At 38.4% G+C, this 22,947-nt stretch overlaps 1 protein-coding gene across 1 annotated transcript in view; it reads left to right on the plus strand.

Annotated features, from left to right (window-relative positions):
* Positions 1 to 22,947, plus strand: part of MIPOL1 (mirror-image polydactyly 1) — a 156,328-nt gene that overhangs the window by 91,837 nt on the left and 41,544 nt on the right. Inside the window, exon 10 of the mRNA XM_010186745.1 lies at positions 15,907 to 16,001. Within this exon, the coding sequence (XP_010185047.1) occupies positions 15,907 to 16,001 (95 nt within the window). The remainder of the gene's footprint in view (positions 1 to 15,906; positions 16,002 to 22,947) is intronic.

Below are 22,947 nucleotides of genomic sequence, written 5' to 3' on the forward strand. Positions count from 1 at the left end.
CTTAGCATTCTTCCGAAAGTAGAAAACTAACAACTAGGCTCAAGTTCTCTGTTTCTTTTATAGCGTGCTGTGGATTCCTGTTAATAGATGTGAGGATGTGTGTACAAGGATCCATGTCCATTTTCTTGCTCTAATGACATGTTTTTTTCTTTTGAATCTGAAGTGGGAACAGAGAAGTACGTTGTTTTGCTTTATTTCAAAATTTAAAATAATGTATCCTGCAATATATCTTTGTTAAAATATAACTGCCATGGGAGTGTGATACATTTTTACCCATCTCTATCATTGAAACTTTTTGGCTAGTTGATTTCTTTACACGTCCCTTGAAATGTTGTCAGCTCTTGTTAATTGCCTACTGATGAGCCCAGAACTGATTGTCAAGCTTCCCTACTTAAAGCTCAGTGAACAAGCTGCTTATGATGACCCAACAGAGACATAAGGGAGGTCTATGAAAGGGAGAGTATTCAACCAGCCTTAATCCTTGTTTTCAGTAAGGCAGTGTCTTTAAGTGCAGACTAATTAGTGAATAGACATGGTTGTAGATTCTTGTAGACATGTCTTTTGTTGGCTTGAGATGAACTGAGCAGCTAATAGAAATGGTTTAAAATCTCTGCTTTGCTTTTCTTTTAATGCACTTTAATAGGGTATGGAGATGAGAAAATATAAATCAAAGCAAGAGCAAAAGTAAATACAAACCATCTGACTACCTATGTTGATATGTTCCATTTAGATATTAGCAGCTACGCTTGTGGCTCCCATTCATGGAAGTTTGGCCCTGTGCTTCTGAAAGAACTATTCATTTTATAACCTTTGACGTATACCAATACTAGAAAAGCACACGCTTTTTTTTCTGTTACAGTAATGTATTATGCAAGCATTACTTTGCATTTAAATAGTATGTTACAGTCATCAATCACAAAGTGATCGATCGAGATAAACATGGCTCTCCCATTTTAGCACTAAGGAAACTGAATTCCAAGAAGTTAAGTGAATTTCTTTAAGAATTTATGGTATGCCTGAGACTGGAATGTAAATCTCTAGATGGTTGGTCCCCCTTTTTAGTCATTAATTTATCATATCTTATTATATATTGTATAATAAAATTTTCCAACAGGTAGGGATAACCATTTGCGCATTTCAAAAACTCGTTTCTGGTAAAATAGAGCGCAAGCAAAGGCGTATGGGGAAGCTGAGTTAATGATGGATGACATCGAGTCATAGTCACCTGAAAGAGAAAGCATTCCTTAAAGATCAGCAAGACATTTGAAATACAGTAAGAGGGTTGAAAAAAAAATGTTATGGGTGTTTTTTCTGGTTGTATTTCCCCTATTATTTGCATATTGCTTGACCTTGACACAATGCAGATAGGAAGCAGATGTAGCAACTTACTGTTCTACTCATTTTCTAAAATTAATCATAAATTCCAGTGATATTCAATAACAGTACTTTGGTTATTGAAGCTCATAACCTTTTTGCTGCCTTTATCACCTGTACTATCAATAGGAGATAATTACTGCAAAGCAGCTGGCTGTTGGTTTTAGAGAGCATCAATTGTTCTCCTGTCCCAGCTGTTGGCTAATAAGGACAGTCAACACATCTGTTTCAACAGCTGGTAATTAACAAAAGCCTAATTGCTGCAACTCTTTTAACAACAAATCTATGAAAGAGTAGGGATGTGGAGGAATATTATTTACTCTGTGCTCTGCACTTTCTGTGACCAGTTTCTTTTTTCTTTTTTCTTTTTCTACTTTGAACACCACTGCCTTTGTCTGACACATTGAATGGCAGGAGAACACAATATGGTAATCCAGAGCTTAAGTTTTTCAGATCTTTGTTGGTGTTTCTTATTGCAACATTTCTTTGCTAAGTTGCAAGATAAAATGGATCAAAAGCATTTGGTGGAGTTTCATACAACAGCTACAATCCGCAGCAGTATGCTCACGCAACAGGGCTGCCAATCCAGCGGCCTCCAAAAGAAAGTAATGGGTTTTCCAATTTTTGTGAGTTTAATAGCCCTGCACTCCTTCCCCCCCCAAAATGGTGTCATCATTCTGAAAGTGATGGTTATTTGAAGAATTTTATTATTGCTGTTCAGATCCTTCACAAAATTTGTTGCACAGATGGTGTTTTTTTCCTTCCTCCGATGAAACCTGGATACAGTGGTTGGTTTAAAAGTAAATCCGAGGTGGTACCTTGCACTGCATAAATATCTCAGCATTTTACTGCTACAGAATTGGAGAGGGTTCTGCACAATGCTTGTCTAAATACCTGCATTTATAGCATCAGTCAGCAAATGCAAAGTCAAAGACATTTCTCTTAATTGGGCTTATTCTGTGTGTTATCCTTGTTTACAGCACACATATAATTGGAATACTCATCACTAAATAGAGAGAATGGATGTATACAAATACAGGGAAATGTTAATCCCATGGAAGTCAAAAGTGAACTTCTGTTGGCTTCAGTGGGTCAGGATTTTCCTTGCAAAACCAAATTTTCTTAAAAGCTGGAGACAAATTTGGTATTCATTGTGCTACCCATGAAAAGAAAGCGTTCAAGTATTAATGGAACTATTGCCTGCAGTATTATCCAAGTCAGGCGTATATTGCAGATTGTGTGAATGACTGAGTCAATAAAAATGTCTAAGAAATAGCATTTAAAGTGGTATTTTGAAGCGGTAAACTGATGATGAAAAAAATTGTGATTCTTTGCTAAATGTTAGTCAAGATCACTTGATTAAACTTGTCTCACTAACATTTCAGTTGGCAAATATTTCTGTACACTGAGTTCTTAATTGTCTGCTGGGTATGTTGAAAGGTATATAAGAAATTCTACCCAAGTGCTTGCCACTAACAGAATACAGATTGCATAATTAAAAATATTCTGGCAAGACAAGTTTAGTTCAACAGGTGTTCAAGTGAAGAAACGTATAATAGGTGCAATGAAAAAGTATAATATATACTTTGAACAAATAAAAACAAAGGCATTGGCTAAAATTCTAACTGCAAGAGAGTAACTTTGAGAAGAGTTTGCTGTCTAGGTTTATCAGGACATGATTCTTGCACACAACTATCTTTGGCGATTGAAATGTTTTGTCTTGGACATGTGAAAGGAAAGAAATATGGCTTCTGCATTAGCTTGTACTGTGGAAAATTGCTGGAGCATTTGATAGTTGACAGAAATGTTTATCTTTTCAGTGAGATATATGTTTCATTTTGCAAGTTACAATTTTAAAGATAATAACTGTGGGTAACGTATCACTCTTGTCATTCCCTTCCCTTCCTTTTCCTTCCTCTGAAGATTACAAGAACTATCAGATATGCAGCAACTACCTTTTTTTCCAATTAATATGTAGCTAAGTCTGAATGAGTTGCAACAGTGCTCTGCAACTGTGCACCAGAACTTGGTAGGAAGTGAAAAGAATGCTTTTGCCCAGAGCAAAGATCTAATAGAATCTAATTGAATAGATATGCACTAAGGAAACATTATATAAAAATTAGTAAATCTTTTTTTTAGCAGAAAGGACCAGAACATACTTTTGAATCCTGAGTGAAGGTAACTCACCTATATCAACAGATCTCATCCAACAGCGTAACATTCATAACAGTCCATGGAGACATCTGTCCCCTGCTGATACAATAGTAAGATGCTGTCTGTTGAGTCCTCTTTTCCTTTTTCCATCAGATAGATGGTATCTGTAAAGACTTAAACGTATGTTCTTACAAACACCTCTGTTCGCTTTTCTTTAATTTTAAAATCTTAGTCTGAGTTTTACTTGGGTGGAAAACATTGCAGTAAAAGGATATGGAGAAAGTAAGATTCAGGGAATTGTTCTGGTCAAAATCAAGATCAACTATTCAGACTTGAATGATTGATCCTTTTACACATCTACAATTGCACAGATTGAGAGTGAAAGTGGTTTTAATTACCTGCTGAGGATCCTCTCATGACAGGAGACATGATGGTAGCTTGTTCACTATATTTCATAAATTCACAGTCACTCCAGTTGCACAAGTAGCTCAAGGCAGTAAAACCTGCAGCCAGCCTCAGGAACAGAAATGCCGCTTTGTCTTTTTCTCAAAAGTGCTGGGCACAACATTAATCCAGCTGGATAAAAAGCCCAAATTGTCTTGCTGCATTCTCTGTTGAGAATTTCAGATATCAAAGGAGAAGAAGTTCTCACAGGCTTGTCAGCTTCCAAGTTGGTTTGAGAATGTCTTGGTAGTTAAGGTCTGGACATGTCAGTGTGGGGCATAGACTCATGGATTCTTTCTTATTCCTGATTTTCCTGCTAACAGATATATATATTCAGTAATGGTTTATTCTTAAGTGTAACAGATGCCGTTGAACTCAACACTTTGATTCTAAGTCTCTGTGTATGTGAAAATATCAGATAAATTTGTGTGTGTATACCTGCTAAGAATTCATTTTCCATAAAGTGAAGACTGCGTGGTGAAGTCCTAAATATTAACTCAAGCTCTTTCCTGTCTTTCCTTCCAAATCCTGAAAGAGTTATGGACCAAATCAGTTCCACTGAAGTCAGTGGGACAATTCGTATTTATAATCCTGTACAGGCTCATAGTTTTTATGAAAGATTTGTAGTTTAAATCTGATAGTAGGATTAGACACTGCTGCAATCTGCAGAAGTACTGTCTGTCAAGAGGTAACAAGCATTCTGTCTCTTTGCATGAAAGGTTGTAATTTGGAGTTTATTATCACTTAGCATCAGTTATAAGCTATGGAGCGTAAATTGTTAACTCCTTTTTTGATCAAGTTACTGCCTTTCATGCCTTTTTCTCCCCCTTTTATGAAGCATGAATTATTTCAAGGTACATATTTTCTTACAGAAAAGAGTTGTGAAATGTTGCAGAATGTCTCAGTTGGACTAAGGGACTGGTGTCAAGCTGAAATCAGGGGCAAGGAAGCGTAATAAGTGAATGCCTCATAACAGAGAGGCCAAAGGGTAACCAAGTCCAAATAGCAATGGAAGGGCATGGTCAATGGCTGGTCAAAGCTCAAAGCCAAGGACTTTACTATGAGGGGGAGTCTGTGATATTGAGGTTGAGTAGTGAAGTAAGGTTAGAAAGATGTAATCAAATAATTACTCCTGCATCCTTGGAGTGGAGCCATGGGTGACACCTGTTGAACAGTCAAGAGTGCCTCACCAGCCTACTGGGAGCCAGAAGCAAATTGTCAAACTGACAGTCAAACTGATGTAAGTCAGGTTTATCAATCTTAGTCAAGTTTATCAAGTCTTTAATAGTTGATAAGATTAATTATCTGTACTTACTCTTGTAACTATGATAGAATCAGGGCATGGGCTTGCACAGTGACATGCAATCATCTATGCTTTTTGTTAGAAAGCTCCCTGGCACAGTTTTGACCCATTCTCCCAGACAATGCTGTTGAATGACACTGTATACCAGGGCCTATTCCCCTTAGACAATCTGGTAGTTTAGGGGTGGATGACAAAGAGCTTTTTGATATGTTAACACAAGACAGGACATGCCAGTAGATCTCAAGGCCAGGGCATGGTTTCTGGCTGGTTCATTTTCACAATAGAGGGGTGACTGCTGTGGTAAGTTGGGGTCTGTTAGCTGAGCCTGAAAATGTACCACATGGAGAGCCCTGAAATCGCACGCAGTTTCTGGCTGGAGCACTGTTAAAACATATCTGGCTGTAACACAAACTTTCTTCTGTCCTTCTGCCAGTTCAGTTCTGCCACAAACTGGATAGGACACTTTTTGGGCTGAGGGGAACGCTGTTTTTATTGAATAGTGTCTTTGTTACCGCAAAGCTTCTGAGACAACATTACAACACTAACTTGTAACATCCTGTGCTGATGACTTGCTGTTTGTGGCAGATACTGACTTGATATCGTAAATGGCCAAAGCCATTTGTGTGGACAACAGATATATCATGGGTGCTGACGTTTGAAGCTTTCCCAGAGTAATCTGCCAGTCGATCTCAGACACCACCTGGAAGGCTTCTTCAGCTCACTCCAGCCCACACGGTCATTTCCTTCTTGATTTCCCCTAAGGAGATTGCCAGTAAAGTTCATTATAAATGTGTAGTAGTCTTCACAGTGCATATGAAGCAAGTCAGGTCTCTCAGAATGAAGGGAAACATACCTATTATTAAAGTAGATCAGAGAGGTATTTTTCTCCTTTGTTTTAAGCTTATATTTGATAACCTGGTCTGCTTTAGAAGGGATGTGTCTGTTTTCTAGTCCAGCTACCTATGCAGCTGTGAAGGGAGACATAAAAAGCTTCCTCAGATGAACGCTATGCACCATGCCCCAAACAGTGTGCTCTATTTCCCTTCAAATAAGACAAGTTTCTCTGTATTGCTGATGTCTTTCCATTATTTATTTGAAATTGCATTTTTCCACCTGATGTTTAGGTCAGAAACAAAGTGTGTGATGTCACCAAGGCCAAACCTGAATTACAGAACATGGAAAATGTGCCCTTTCCACATGTCCACAACTTAAAGACTGTAAAGAGTCTTTGAGAAGTAAAGGAATTAACTTCTGTTATTTTCATGTAGATTCTAAAGCCATAGCTGCTATGCAGAAATAACTGTTGCGAATTACTTTTGCTTGTCTGCTAAAACAAAGTCTTCTTGATTGGGTTTTTAAATTATTTTCTTTTCCCAGTGTGAGAAAGTATCTCAAGTATCTGCCTATCTGTATATGGAGACCTAACTACTTGCTGTTTTAAAGCACCTCTAGCTTATGTTGTTAATAAAATCCCTCCTACTAAAAGGCTGGCATCTCTGCACATGGCATTTATGTGCAAAGCCCAATCCAGCTATGAATATGTATTTTGGAGTTGTCATCCTTGAAAGTTTTCAGGAGTCTTTTTGTTGTCACTAAGGTTATATCTTACCTGAAATAAGCTCTGCGGTATCCTTAGGTAGTTATCCATATCCACATAGTAAGTATGTATGATGGTATCTCTGGGTTTTTTAGCTATGTACTCAAACAAATGGAAACCATAAATGAAATCTTGACCCTGAGAAGTCAATTACAGTTTTGGGTCAAACTCACAGGGGCAGATTTTCAAATTAATCTTCCCCACTCCATAAATCATTATTTACAATAAAATGGTTCCATGTATTGGTCTCAAATACTCATGACATGCCTTGGATTGTCCTTTGAATAGCTAATTTTTCCTACAATTTCAATATACCATATATTGCTTAGAAGAAATATAGGATATTGCAAAATAATACTGCAGATGATGAAGAAACTTTGTATCAACATCGTATCTAAGGTTACATGAGCGAATTCTTAATTCTCACCAAAAAATATCATGAGCATTTCATATAGACACTTTCTCGCATAATGTGATAATGTACTGAATCTGCCTGTAATATGTGCTCATTTGGGCACAGCATTAGGTGGAAGAGTGAACTGCTGGTGAAACACTGCTGGTACAGTGCGCTTCCCAGTGTGGTGTGAGTATGCAGTACAAGAATGAGGCATTCACATCTCAGGCATAATGGTTCAACTAGTATTGCTTTAAGATAATTAGTAGATATTAAGTTCACAGAATCACAGAATACTGGGAGTTGAAAGGGATCTCAAAAGCTCATCCAGTCCAACCCCTGCCAGAGCAGGATCACCCAGACCAGGTCACACAGGAACACATCCAGGTGGGTTTTGAATGTCTGCAGAGAAGGAGACTCCACAGCCTCTCTGGCCAGCCTGGTCCAGTGCTCTGTCACCCTCACAGTAAAGAAGCTTTTCCTCATGTGAGGAAAAGTTTGCTCTTGCTGTAACAACATGAACCAGAGAAGTGCCTAGTCTGAGCAAAATTGCTATTGGATCCCTTAATTTTCTTTGACAGAGCAGTAAAAAGCTATGTGGTAATTTTTTCTTTTTTTTCTGATTGCACAATCTGCCTAATTTTTATTGTTGCCTGTTGCTATCATCCTGGGCACAACAGGACCTCTCAGAAATGAATGACCTCACAAGAAATATTCATATAGTATGATCGTGTATTCTTCCTGGGAAATACGTTGTTGTGATGACGACAAGAATCTGGACCTCAGATACTGACATCTTTTACAAGTTTTCTGTAAAGTTTCCCAAAAATAGTAAATTAGGAATAGCATAAAGCTGGGGTGGAGGGCATGAGGTAGACTTGCAGCAAAACACTTCTTGAAAATGACAATTCCATTTTGGAATAAAAGGGAGATTATGGGGTTAACATTTTTAATTCCAATAAGAGAAAATGTTAGGGCGTTCTTTGTAAAGTAACTGAAAAAGATGCACCTATATATGCTAAAAAGCCAATGTTGATGCACTCACATCATATATGTGAAAACCCTGATTTCAGCTTTCTGATCTAAGTTGGACACCCTCAAACATTTTGAAGGCTGGGCTGTGTAGTTAGTGTCCATTCTCACAATGCATTTTCTGTCTGGATCTGCTTTTCACGTACTTTGCAATTTTAATAAAAATTATTTGTGCCAATTGCAGAGAGAGGACATCAACCAATGGATATTACCAGAAACATAGATAATTCACATGAATTTAGAGAAGGGAAGTATTGTCACTGGTGGCAGTCTGCCATGTCCAGAGTGAATTAACGCAAGAGACTGGGACTCAACATTAGATTTCTGCATCCAAAATGAATCACCTAATCATGTGTCCTGGGAGGAGTTGTCTCTTCTGTCAGAAATTCTGCCTGACATTCCTGAGAAATATTTCCATCTAAACCAGTGCATCTTCACAGGGCATTATTGTTCCAGTGAAACAATGCTTTTTATTAAAAAAAAAAGGTTTCATTAACTTATATTTATTCTGACCAACAATAGTATTAGACTGTAGAGTAAAATCTTATTATGGTTAATTGTTTGATCCTAATGCAAACTCATAAAGGTCATGTTTGCTGTTGAGATCCCTTTCCATTGTGCCCAGAGGGAATGTCAACCTGGGTGTGGTTGTGGTGGTGTGTTGGGGGAGGCTGTAGCCAAAGACTGTTAGAGTTCCCACCACTGCCACAGTTGCCCTGAAATTCACACACACAAACAACCCTCAACTGGTTCTTCAGGGTAGTTTTCTACCTTTACTGATCCTTCACAACAGCACAGATTCATCAGGGATTTAAAATACAGTTGCTTGATTTACTCAAAGTTAAGATAGGTTTAGTAAAAACTGTTTCCATTAGAAAATTATGTGTTGAGTAACAACTTTTCATTAATTTTTAGTGATTTCAGTTAGTTTTCCAAACTTGTGCAACTCACGTTTCTCTCACAGAACTGTTGTTTGGTGAATATTTGAAACTACGTTTCCAACTTCAAGAATTCAACACAAAGTTTTAATTTTACATTTTAAATTTGGATTTATCATTGTTAATTATGTATTTCACGATGTGTCAATAATTTATAACATCTACTACAGTACAGTTCTAATTTTCACTTTTCATTTTCAAAATTATCAAGGGCAGCTGATACTTAAATGCAAGTTGAAACATTTTATCTAATTTTCTAGGTCAACGTGTTCTCTGCTGGTATCGTAATGAAACAGTTTGACACGTTAGCACCGTGATTCAAAACACAAGGAGATCACTTAGTGTGTCATTACACTGCCAGGCATTTTCAGTCCACTTGTGTTAGCAGGAATCTTTTTCTTGACCCTGAAAACCTCTGATCCCCTAATTAATGAGACATGTGCTTATATGCTTTTCTAGATCAAAGCATCACCTGCTTCTGTTGTTGGTGGAGCAGTTTGATATGTTGACACTTTGATATAGAAAATAAGATGAGCTGTTGTAATCTGCACTAAGTAGCAGCTGCTAATGTAAAAATAACAGAATGGTTAGAGGTTGGATATCATAATGTGTCACAACATGACCTGCTCTGTCATGCGGTACGTACTTCTCTTATTGACATGATGTGTAAAATGTGAAAGCAGTAAAAATAGTGTAAGATAAAAGTGTTTCTTCAATGGTTTTAAAACATTTTCCATATCTTTTTCTTGCTTATTCGTTCTAATTCAGAATGAAAGAAACCTTTGTACCCCCTCCCAGCCTCCTGATGACCTGAGAACAGACCTTACCTCCTACTGTCCAGCCTGCTAATATCAGCAGAGACGTACTTCTGCCCCAGGAGAAGTGGGGGCAATTCTCAGTTGCCATTTGTGGCTAGACTCCATTTCAGACTCCAGATAACATAGGACCAAAGGAGCAGAAAGATATTTTACTGCCATACTTCCCCTTTGTACAGCTCTACCAAGTGTAAATGATTGAGTGCATAAATTGCAGAAATGACCTTTGAGACACTCCAGACTTCTTATCCAGCCACCTTCTAATCCATAGGAATATCCTGGATCAGTAGAAGGAAAACCATTGGTAGCAACCATTACAAGTTAAAGAATACCTGCACGTTAACAGCTATTTCAGTCAAGCCAGGAGAAAATGCCTTGACTGGGAAGGATGTCAGTTCTAAGTAGGTGAATTATGGTCTCAGTAAGAATAAAATAAGAATCACTGCTCTACAAGAGGAGTACTTATTAAGCAAGAAAGTTATGTTTTATAAAACAGGAGATCTGGAGACAAATTTAAATTGCTGGAGGTTAAGCTAAGTTGGCCCTTGGAAAAGAAATTAAAACAAACAATAGTGTAACAACTGAAATGAGAACAAGGAAAGAGGAAACATGCCACTGCTTTGAGAATGGTGTGGAGATCAAGAATAATCTGGATTAGGTCCGAAAGTGTGTAATTTTTTTTTTTTTTCTCATCATTGGGCAATGATGATGTCAACTGTGAGGACAGGGGTTAAGAAAAGTGGATGTGTAGAAGTAGAGTACCTCATAGCTGTTCAATAGGTTATTGTGCTCAGATTGGAATAATGGATGGTTTCCATCCCCAATTCTGAAAGAGCTGGTGTCTGAAATTGCAGGAACGAGAGTAAAGTTCTTTAATAAATCTTATGAGGCTGTGTATGGTGTAACACAACAGGGAATTAACAGAGGCAGCATCTATATTTAGAAGGGCAAAAAAACGTAATTCTGACAGTTGTAGACCAGTTAGTCTTTATTGCAAGGCTTAAGAGTATATTTGGAAATAAAATGTTTTTAAAGCATAGATCCATCAACAGTGGATTGAAATACAACTTTCACCCAAGTAAGATCATGCAAGAATTCTTGTTTGGTATGATAACTAGTTATTGAGACAAAGAAACTTGTTAAATATAAGCTGACACATAAGCTTATATGTGGTGCTATATGAAAAATTATTAATTACAATGAAGAATGTGAATATCGTTATTTTACAAGCAGGCACAAGCTTAATGTGGGAAATGCTGTTTGCTGTTAACTGGGTTCACATTACATCTCTTATTTGGAAGGATGGGCACTTTGAGCTCATATCTGTCTGCAAAATGTCATGTACCCATGAAGGAGATGAGGGATTAGTCAAAGGCAATAAGGAACTAGTTAGCAGGAAGGCATCAACAGCTTTGAAAGGAGAAACGTTAAGGTCCAAGGATTTCACTAGTGGAATTTCTCTCAATTTCTCAGTTGGTGCTGAACCAGTTTTCTTTAATGCCCTCATTGAGAACCTTTGGCATGAAGGAGCAACAGCGTACCAAAGAGATTTTTTGATGACGCAGGGCTGGGAGATGTTGTTCAATACAAAGTGGAGGTATTACTAATACAAAGTTCAAGCTGTCTTGCAGAAAGATTGGGATGGCCTCAAGTACTGGAAAAGCAGTGGGCTAGAATGCCAAGGTACCAAGTGTAAGGTGTCATCATTTCAGGTTGAATAAGAATTTCCACTGTTAACTGGCTAATACCAGTAGGCAGGAGAACAGGCAGGTATCAGAGGATGACTGTGAGCAAAAGGGATGCAAAAAATGCATCAGGTAAGATGTTTCCACTGGAGTTAGGATATAGTGCTAGCAGAGCCCTGGTGAGAGATGGTGTTCAGGAGAATGGAGAGCCTGCTTACTGAGAGCTAACAGAAAGTTTATGTTTAGCCTATGTAAGGAAGGAGAACTACATACTCTCTCTAAATATATATAGGCAGAAATATATATGCTCTCTGTAAATGTATAAGGAAAAAATTCAGTAAGATAAAGCTATGAAGCTTTATTACTCAAGTTCATTGAATTTTTTTTCCTTCTGTTGAATGTTGAAAAACATTATAAAAGCCATCTCTCACCCACAGGGAACCTGACAGCATAGGGTGCTGTGTGTTCTTACGTCTTTCAATTTAGATTAGAGTTAAGGTGCTCATGTTTGCCCTACAGGAATTAGGAAAATATAAAAACTAGTTTTACCCTGTATTTTCCTTTGCTTAAATCTTGTCTTTTTTCAACCTTTGGGTTAAGAAAACACATGGAATCATAGAATATCAGGTTGAAAGGGACAACAAGGATCATCTAGTCCAATGTCTCGAAGTAAAAGTATAGTTTAAATGAGATGAGTCAGCACCGTGTCAAGCTGACTCTTAAAACTGACCAATGTCGGGGAATTTACCACTTGCCCTGGGAGATTGTTCCAATGTCTGACTGATCTCATGGTAAAAAAATTTCTTCTGGAGTTAAGTCAGAATCTCTCCAGAAGCAACTTGTGTCCATTACCCCTCGTCTTCTCCATGGGAGAAGTAATGAGGTCCTCCCTAAGCCTTCTCCTCCTAAGGCTGAACAGGCCCGGTAGCATTGCTCATTTAAATATTTTGAAACAAAAGCAATAGCAAAAGGATAGGTAGTGAAACTTTCTTAGTCAAGATGTGGCTGTTTGCAGTTTGGTATGTGGCAATTAACTTTAAACTTAATTGGAAAATTTAAATTTGAAGCATGTAACTGTGTGCTAAAATGCAAAAAGGGAGAAGTGTAGAAACAAGAATTCTCTTTTGCAGGGAAGTGGGTTGGGAGGCAGAGAAGGAGGAAGGATCTATTCACATGTAACCAAATATGAAAGCATAGGAACTTGTGGGAAAAACTAAATAGTGAGAAAGAGACCATATCCCAGTGATCAGAATAACCTTTCAGGGTTAAACAGGAACTTCACTGAGGGTGAGTCCTCCCATTACCAAAGTGGTGACCGACCTCACCTCTAAATTGACTTTTTTCAGAAAAACCTCCACCAGAGGATCCCGAGTGTAATTCTTTTTTCTTCTTGTTGCTCCTTCTTTACCCTACCTTCCAAAAAAATTTAATCAAAACTGATCCATTTATGTGAAAAGTTCTGACTTCCACAGCTTGACATTTTCCAAAGGAATAATATTTTGTTAAAAAGTTCCCAAGCAGCTATTGTTATTACTAGAGGTGAGCTCATGTAGGATTTTTGCCATGTGCACTATGGATGGATTTCAATATACATTATAGGAGTCTTCCAAATGTTTTATAGTAGTGCAGGCACCATTATTTTGGCAATTGAACTTTGTGATGGGCACTGTTTTGCTTTCCTCCTTCTAGTGAAGGAAGACTTCTCTCTTTGGGAAGGATATTTGAGTAATTTGTTTGTGTTTACCACTCTTCAGGCCTGTGAATGATGGGTCATTTTGTCACATGGCTGCATGCTGTGCACAAAGACTCTTGTGCTTGAATTTTTGTCAGTCTCAGGCAGCTCCCTAATATCAACCCCACTACATGCTACTGAGAAGGTTAGCAAATGCCTGCTTTTCTTCCCTTCAGTTTTTGTAGCTGGTTTTTTTGTTGGGTTTTTGTTATTTTAAATCCAAAGCACCTGATTCTGCTGTTATTTTTACTGGTGCAAACACAGATAAATCTATGCAGTTTTCTCTGCTGAAAAAAAATGACATGCATAAGAGTCTTCAGACTCTCGTGCTTTCTGACTTTTGTCCTGAAAAGCAAGTGGAACATGAGGTGTATTTTTTATGATGGTTCTCCAAAGAGACTAGCCGTTAATCTCTCCGTGAGTAGGTGTGTCAGCTGCAAACATTTCCTTCCAGTCTACCATTTCAATCACACTTCACAGTACACTGAAAATTGGCAAGGATGTTAATTATTGGCCTCTAGAACAAACCACCTACTTTGATTCAAGCGTGTTTTCCAATTTTTAAGAATGTTGTTTCACCTACAGAACAGTATAATTACAGAAAATAGCTTGGTTTGGCTAACATCCTTGTGTTCTGCGAGTTGTGCTTGCAAGGCAGCAAGCAGCAGTGGGCAAGAGTCTCACCTGCAGAGGATTTTAACCTCTTGCTGACAGGAGTTAGGGCTTGCCAGCATCCAGTACATTGTCTTCAGTATCAGAAGCTCTAAACCACTGTCACTTAAAGGTTAAACATTAACGCTTTTAGCTTTTAAAGCTGAAGGAACACTCCATGTGGTAAGAAAGTTTGTTTTTATTCTCCAGGAGACTTCCTGTTGAAATTTTATGAATGTCTGTTAGGAGACCAATTACAGCAGTGGGTCCTGTGCCCCAGCAATCCAAAACCCTGGATGCAACGTGACACGCTGAGCAGAGACTAGTTGTGTAGCTGCATTTGTGCAATGCAGTATTTAATAAAATTTGCCAGAAGTCAGCCATGTGTCCAGGACATGATTAATCAACCAGCAGAATAAATTGCCTGTAGATGACTGGGAGTTGACAGTAAACAGTAAAACACCTGTCTTGAAGACTCACAGTCTTAATAGACAAACAGGAAACAGAAGCAAGTGGGAGTCCTGTTTTAGAAGAGATTTTGAGGCATACAGAGAGAGTTGTTCATGATTATACAACAAGTCTGGCAGTTAGAGCCTGAACTCTGTGCATTTCCCTTCATGTGTTCATAGCTCATGTAGCAGGTCTTTAATTTACCAAGAAACTTTTCCGCAATGCTGTCCTGAAGAGTTGGCAGAATCCTCAGTCAGCATTTCTCACATATGGTCTCTTTGGTTTGGGGTTCTACCATTTGTACAATTAATAACTTACACCATGAATTAAAAACACTGGAAAGCAGCCCAATGCTCAGGTTCATGTGTCAAAGAATTGCTGTGCAAGCCCGGTCTTATTTGTTGTTACAACAATTAATCATCCACTGATTTTAAGATAATTTATATGGTACCTGGGCCCTCAAGAGAGTCCTGCAGCGCTATTGAAACTGGACATTTTGAAATTAATGGCGATTAAGCTATCGAACCATATTAAATATACATGAGTACTTATTTCTCCTACTTCCTCTTTAACCATAATGCCGTGTCGGGGCTGGCTACCTTCCTGACCTTACAAGCCCATACTGCAGTTTCCATAATGGCCGTGGGTCACAAGCCCTTCGCAGCTTGGTGTGAATAAACAACAGGAGGGGGAACATCCGGGAGGGTTCACAGGTGGGAGATGACAGCGGTGTCTCAGGGATTCCCTCTCTCCACTGTAAACCAGATCCTGCACGGGAATGCACCCACATCCCAGAGCGAGACAGTGGTGCTGTTCCCATAGGACCATCGCCTACCACCACTCAGGTGTGGGTTATCCAGCAGCTCTCCTGCTGGAAACATCAACCAGCGGCTCCCAGCACAGGAGCCACACTTCGCAGCCGGAGAGCCACGTGCAGCCCAAGAGTCATGCATCGGTAGTTTGTGGCTGCGTGCCTTGCTTCGCTCTCTATATGTTGGTCAACAGTTTTGCACTATAGGAACATGGTATCAATATGAAATGTGTTTGCTGATGCACACTTGGCTGAACTGAAAAGGTCTAACCTTAACCATTCAAAAAGTTTACCGTGTACATGAGGGAAGCCATTCAAAACATCATCCTGCTGGGAAAGAAAACTAGAAACAATTGTAATGCTAGAACAAGAAAGGATTTTTCATAAGAATTAAATAGGCAGTGTTACAAAACAGTATAACTTTATGTAATTATAATAAAGCATGGCTGAAATGAATGCACAATAGATTGTTATGTTTTCAAAGCAGTTTGGATATTCTGAATATCCTTTGTTTCTCATTTCACAGGCAGAATTGATAGCCTTGCAACAAGAAAAAGAGGCTGCTCTTCGACAGTGCAAAAAATTAGAAGAAGAAATCCAGACACTTCGTGTTTATTACAGGTAAAATAATTAATACTAATATAAATCAGTGACTCATAGGGGAAATTTTCTGTGCTGTGTCTGACTGTGGGTGAGGAAATGGTCTTATCAAATAGGTATTTGTTGGAAATGTGAATACATCAATGAATCAAGGCCTGCGTTTCTGCTTTACTGCTCACCAACCATCTCTTTGAAATAGAAGTCCTTTTCTTACAGCCTAAATTTTCGATTAGTTTCTTCTAAGGGAAGGGGAAGGTTGCTGGCAGTTGACTCTCACAGAAATTAAAAAACTATGTTATTGTGATGTGTTTATGTAAAAACATGAGAACAAAAGAACCAGTTGACATAAGTGCTTGTTTCTTCCCTGGTTGTTTGCACATACCTAACTTAATCAACATAGATTTTTTGAATAATAAAATCTGTAATTCTAAAAGACTGTTTTCTTTTTCAGCCCCAATATAATATGTGTGTTTTAATTCCTTATGTTCTGTAGCACTACATAGAATGAGAGAAATGGCCATTTTCTCATTAATTTAGGTGGGCCGCACTGAACATTTGCATGCATCAGTGGGTTTTAGTCCCTCAGGAGAAGCTCTGTGTGGTCCAGTGAAGGAGTTAGGTTGTTTTATGGAGTGATGTTGGGTTACAGCTCTGATTTCATCCTGACCTCCTGTGTGAGAGGGGATACAGAGCTGCCAGGAGGTTAAAGGCAGGAGAATTGGCATCGACACAGCAGAAAATTGTGAATCTGAAGGCTGAATGTCTGTGATGAGGGATGTGGGCTGCAGAGGTAAATAATAAATGCAGTGTGAATATTATGTTCATTGGAAATAAAGAGGACTAGTTAGTTATGACTAAAAAGCATTTGCAGTAGCAGAACTGTGTATGTTTTCAGTGTTTCAGGATTTACAAGTGAAAAATACTCAGGTTTCTAGAGGTTTTTCGAGTTTCCCTTTCTCATTAAGTTTATTAAAACCTTGGAGGGAAGTTTCAAAAACGACTTTTGTTCCTAAATCTCATAGGCATTTATTTAAAGCCTGTTAATAGTGAATAGAAACCCCAAGCAATTTGTGATTATTGCTTTTAATGAATTTGGTCAGCATTTAGTGTGTGCACAAATTATGGTATGATTTACCAAGCTAGAAAGAATTTATTATAGTGACCTTATGACTCACTTAAACAGGTTTTGTAAAACATTTTTGTATGCATTGAAATGCAATTTTTGTATTGATATTTCAGCAATTAATAATTTGCATGTGTTTGTGTCTGCACATTGCAGGAGATTTTCCATTGACTTTTGAGTTATATTTTTGTCATAGCGTATCAAGTTTGCACTAACGTAGTATTTAACAAGTGTCATAGACAGCAGCTGCAGTTTACTCATGTAAATGTTTTAGATCTCAAAAATGTTAACAACAATGTTGGAGGAATCGCCATTAGAACATACCATGTTATTGACTTACGGTCCTTAATTTGAACAGGCAGAATTTCACTGTAAGTTTGATGATGTCATTTGCAAGATTTAGCCATAAGGTGTGGAAATGCTCACCTGAGCATCCCCTGGGGCAAGAACTGTTGTATCACTACTGAGTTATACAAGTTACATACTAATTCAGAACATCAGAGTGCAAGAGTTTCTCTCCTACCTCACTGTCTGTAGAGGATGTTGGGTTTTTTCTGGTGTGTTCTGGTGAACCCACAGAGTCACAGGTGGATTGAAGCTGGCAGGGACCTCTGGAGCTCATCTGGTCCAACCCCCATCCTCAAGCAGGGCCACCTAGAGCAGTTGCCCAGGACCACATCCAGACAGGTTTTGAATATCTCTATAAATGAAGACCCCACAGCCTCTCTGTATAGAGACACTGCCTGAGCATACAGAGATATGGCTACGAAAGCCAAAGGCCACCTGGACTTGAACCTGGTGAGGAATGTAAAAGGCAACAAGAAGGACTTCTATAAGTGCATAAGTAGCAAAGTTTGAGGTCTTGGGCCTATCTTTTGCCTTGGTTAGAAATTAATTACACCACTATGAGGATTCTTACAAACTTCTTAACATTTTGGTTACGGTTTCCCTTATGTTACGTGAACATCTGCAGCCTCTGTCATCCAATAGTGTGGCAGTACTTTGAACATATGCCAAATGAGACAGATGAAGAAAAGAGTTTAAGTCATGTGTACGTAAAGCTTTCGGGACTTTATCAGGCCAAGGATGGGATGGCCACAATCATCATGGATAACAAAGCAGAGAGTGCCTTTCCCAGGCCATCCCAAATGAGTGAAAATTTACTGTTTTGTATTTTGAATCTATTTAAGGAATGCTTGTGTAGATGTCTACTGGGTCTTTTTATGTCTTTTTGCCACTTCCCATGCTATGGTAATCTAGGGTAAGTACTGAAAATGTTTTTCAGACAGCCTGTTTTGGACTGAGATGGACATTTGGTGCTTTGATCCAAGTCAGCTAGATGATTTGCTGCTCAAGACCATATTTCCCCAGAGTTATTTCTCTTTTGGACTTCAGAGCTCCACAGTAAGCAAAATACAGGCTTCCGCACACACTCCACTCCTTGTCTGAACTGTAGAGCTGCAATAAGACATGTTATTATGCAGGTGCACATTTCCTTCACATGCTCTCATCCCTTTGCCAGCTTCTCCCACCTTGCATCATCTCTGCAGTGCCAGCATGACAGTGACTGGTATTTTGGCTCCATTTGGTGCCTTGTCTTCCTTCTGCTCTTAGGTCTTTCTTGGCCATAGAAAAAGCATTTTCTCATACATCTCTGTTTCTTTGTTTTAACTGAGATTTCTACATCATCCTTCAACTTAAGAGAGACAAATTTAAGAAAAAAACCCCAAATACTAGAGGCTAACATTAAAGTGTACAAGGGATACCTAAAGCCATACCTTAATGCACAACCACAGTTTAGGGATTTGGTCATAAAAGTAATGACTGTGTCCATATATTAACATTTTTTGAATGCATACATGTGTAAATTGTAACAATAAAAGTCATATTTTTATACTGATCTGTCTTTCACTGTACTGAAATTTAGTATAATCAGTAGAATCCAGGAAAAGCCAAATATCATTTTATTATACAAAATCAAGGAAGAGATACTTAGGCCCAGATTATCTGCATGTGTGAGCAGACAATGGTATGTGTTCACAGGCATGCTCAAAGGAGGGAGACAAGTGGAGACCTTCAGGAAAAAAAAAGCAATCCCCTTTTTTCCAAGAGAAAGATTCCTGGTGTCTAGAATAGTGTCCAGTTTTGGGTCCCCAGTAAAAGTAAGACATCTATAAGTTGGAGTGAGTTTGACAGAGGTCTGTCAGTATGCTCAGGAAGCTGTAACATTTGCACTGTAAAGAGAGACTGAGAGTACTCCTCTTGTTCAGCCTGGAAAAACAATGTTTCTTCCTTTGGTGGCTTCAAGGAGACTTAGCAGCAGCCCGACAGTGCCTGTGAGGAGGTTATCAAGGGCAGTCACTTCACAGTGCTGCATGGCAAGAGAGTGACAGACTCAAATTTAAACAAGAGAGTTTCAGAGTGGTTTTAAGGGAAAACTTTTTCACTATGAGGGCTGTCCGTCATTCAAACAGGTTGCCCAGAGAGGTTTTGCCATCTCCATCTTCAGAGAACTCCAATGCCTGACTTGATAACGTCATGAGTAACCTGGTCTGATCTCGTAGTTGACATCACTTTAACAGGGAGGTTGGTTGGACTACAGACCTCCAGCACTAACTTCCAACCTGAGTTATTCTACAATTCTGTGACCTGGTAGCTGCTGCTGTTCGAAGTCATGCATTTTTCTTCTCCAGCTGTGTTGTAAACCATACTTCTTTGCAGATGAAGTGGACAGTGAGTCCTAGGTGAAACTGGAGTTCGATGGAAGTCCTGAAAGACCTAAACCAAAATGAAAATGAGCATCTGGGGAATAAATGATGGAACATGGATTTCCGTCTGAAATAGAATAGAATTTCTGAATAGAAAGCACATCCCAGAACAATTCCACCCTTCTTTAAAAGGAAAGAGTAGTGAAAAGGAGGAAAAAGGAAAATGAGGAAAAATCTAGTTCACATACAGAAGGGAGAGGAAGTTGGCTGTGTATGAATTTGGGGAGGTTCTTGCTTCTGTTTGTTCTTCTTGTGTTGTTTCTGTGTCATGTCTTAAGAGGAAAATTACATTTTCTGGATAATAACCCAAAACTACTTATCATAAATGAATATTTGCATAACAGTTACGAACAGTGTAGAGTTTCTAGCTTACTAATGTAATTGTTTCAACACAGTGCTCTTTAAGCTAGGGATTAATGCAAATCAGAGATCCTCAGTGACGAAAGATGGCTATATCCAAATATTCAGTTTTGAGGTATATGGGAGTGTTAATCCCACTACCTTTTTCTCACATAGCTCTGTTGTTTGAACATCATCACAAGTTTTTTGTTTGCATATTTTTCAGTTATGTGGTCTGTCCATTTTTATAATGAGTTTCCATCTATTTCAATAATGCTTCAGAAGTGTACTTCTAAATGTTAAAATGCTGACATGGGCATGTGCTATTGCATACTGCTTATTTCTCACACATTAGCTAAAAACACAGCTGTGTATGAGAAAAATTTCTCTATATGGGGAAGCACATATATGTTTTCCCAATTGTTTTTATTTTAAGCCTGCAGTATTTCACTAAAAAGCTCTGGCACCAGGTGTTGTCACAGGCAAATAATTTGAACAAATTTTAACTAGTACAGCAACAGGTATGCCTCTAACATATCAACCCCATTGCAAAGAAGATAAGATATCATAATAAAAATACAGGACTGTCCTTACTTAAAAGTATTGATCGGTTTCAAGATGCAGTGATGCTCAGTTCAATAAAATCATTCTTTACTCTCCAGCTGTGTAAGATGTGTACATCTGCATTAGTTCATACACCTTTGAATGAAGCTGCTGAGTATAAGAATTGGTATCCCAGACTCTGAGGCAAAATTTAGGCTTGCTTTTAGTAAGTTTGAGTAGTTATTTCAGTGACAATTTAAGAGGCTCCTCGGTGATTTAATCACTTGCTCTAAAAACCATATATTTGCCAAGTTTGTTGTTCACAGGAGAGGGAAACAGTGAAAAATGTTTGCAAAATGTCTTTGTCCAAAAGTTCTTCCAATTTGCTGTTGAAATGTGTGAGATGCAGAAATAGCTGCAGGTTGGAAGTCACAATGGGAAGAAAATTACATTTATCTCAGCAAATTTCCTAATGAATAGACATTTGAAAAAGACTTGCAATGTTAAAATTAAATTCAATTTAGAATTATTTTTTACTCTCCTGAAGCTGAGATGAAGATCTGAAAGAAGGATCACAGTAGCATGGAGAGATGGAGTTTTAGTGGCAGATGCGTGCCCCAGTCCCAGGAGTTGCATGTTGCAGAGTAATTGGGATCTGTAAGTTACAGCCAGCATGGGAGAGAAAGCTGGCTTATTTTACAGGTATGTGACAGTTTTCAATTAAGAAATAGAAGAGTAACTTCAGTGAGACCCCTTGAACTAGTAAGTACTATGACCTGAAATAAATAGTTTTATAATCGAACTTTCAGGTAATATGGGTAGCTTCTCTGTCAGCACTGCAGTTTTCTTACTCCCTAACTAGTTATATCACTTCTATAGGTTATAAACTGTTGAAGACATTTAACAGAATTTAAATATAAAAGTTTTGATGCTCCTGACACTTTAATTAAATTGGAATTCACTGTGTAAGTGACACAAGCAAATGGTCTAAATAACAATTACTTTTATGGACGTCCATATATTTTTCCTACAAAATCTCTTTTAAAATTACATGGAGGGTCGTCTTTTTAAAGACTTAAATTGATAGATGTGAAAAAGAAGAGAATCAAGAAAGCTTTTTTATTGTTTCCTCAAATGAAAGACTTATAAGCACAGGGACAAACTCAATTTTCATTTTAATTATGGAACTGAATCACCCTACAACAGGAGAAATAGATGAAGAAAGATGCTTTATGAGGCTTTTCTTTTCAGTCCTGGAAAAAAAACACGCTGTTTTCTGTTCAAGCTATGAATACAGTGGTGTGTGTTTAATTTACTTCCATTCTATAGTTTCATGGCTGATGTTATGGAATATAATAGTACCATTTCAACCATGCTTCATGAACTCTGTGCATGGATATATAATGGTGTAATTCTTGCTGTTAGACTATTCCTCTCATTCCAGTTTTAAGGGCTACTAAAAACTATAAATTATTTCTACCTAACACGTCAATATTCATCCTCTTCTTGTACTGTGTAGTTCACAGCCTCTGCAGTAGCAAGTCAAAATACAACTGCCAAAATACTCAGTCCCCTGCTCACTGACTGACCCCGTTCGAACATTTCAGCCTGTTTGTTCTGCTATCTCGCAGTCTTTTTCAGATTTCTCCAGTCCAGATTTCTCTTGGAGGGACGTGATGTGTAGCAGAAGATGGGGCTGCTCTAACATCCAGCTTCCCAGTCCAAATGAACTGGAACCCATTTACAGTGAGGTTCCAGTTATACTTCACCCACTGGTGCAGATTGGTGATCTCAGTCCTTCCTCTGAAGCAATAGCAGGACACCTTGAGCACCTGCCCCTGCAGTTTACCTCAGAGAACTGGTCTTTTCATGGCTGGTTTTTTATCTCACTTTTTCAGTTATGGCCGTTGACTCATTTTCCTGCTCTTTTCATCCTGTCTGCCCACTGCTGTGCTGGCAGTTGCTGTCGTTATTTCAGTATTACTTGCTTTAGACGCAACATGGTATAATTACCGTCATTAAGAAGAATGACCGGATAATGATATCACTGTAAACATACTGTTCTTTTTGCAGAACAATTTTGGGGAGAACAGGGAGAGCACAGCAGTTATGTTTTAAGTATCCTCTGTCCTTGCAGCAGTGCCTTCTATTTTATCCAAGAGTTTCAGACACCTGACATCAAACGTAAATCTTG

The sequence above is a fragment of the Mesitornis unicolor genome, unplaced genomic scaffold (genome assembly GCF_000695765.1).
Source record: "Mesitornis unicolor isolate BGI_N332 unplaced genomic scaffold, ASM69576v1 scaffold3656, whole genome shotgun sequence".
Classification (NCBI taxonomy): domain Eukaryota; kingdom Metazoa; phylum Chordata; class Aves; order Mesitornithiformes; family Mesitornithidae; genus Mesitornis; species Mesitornis unicolor.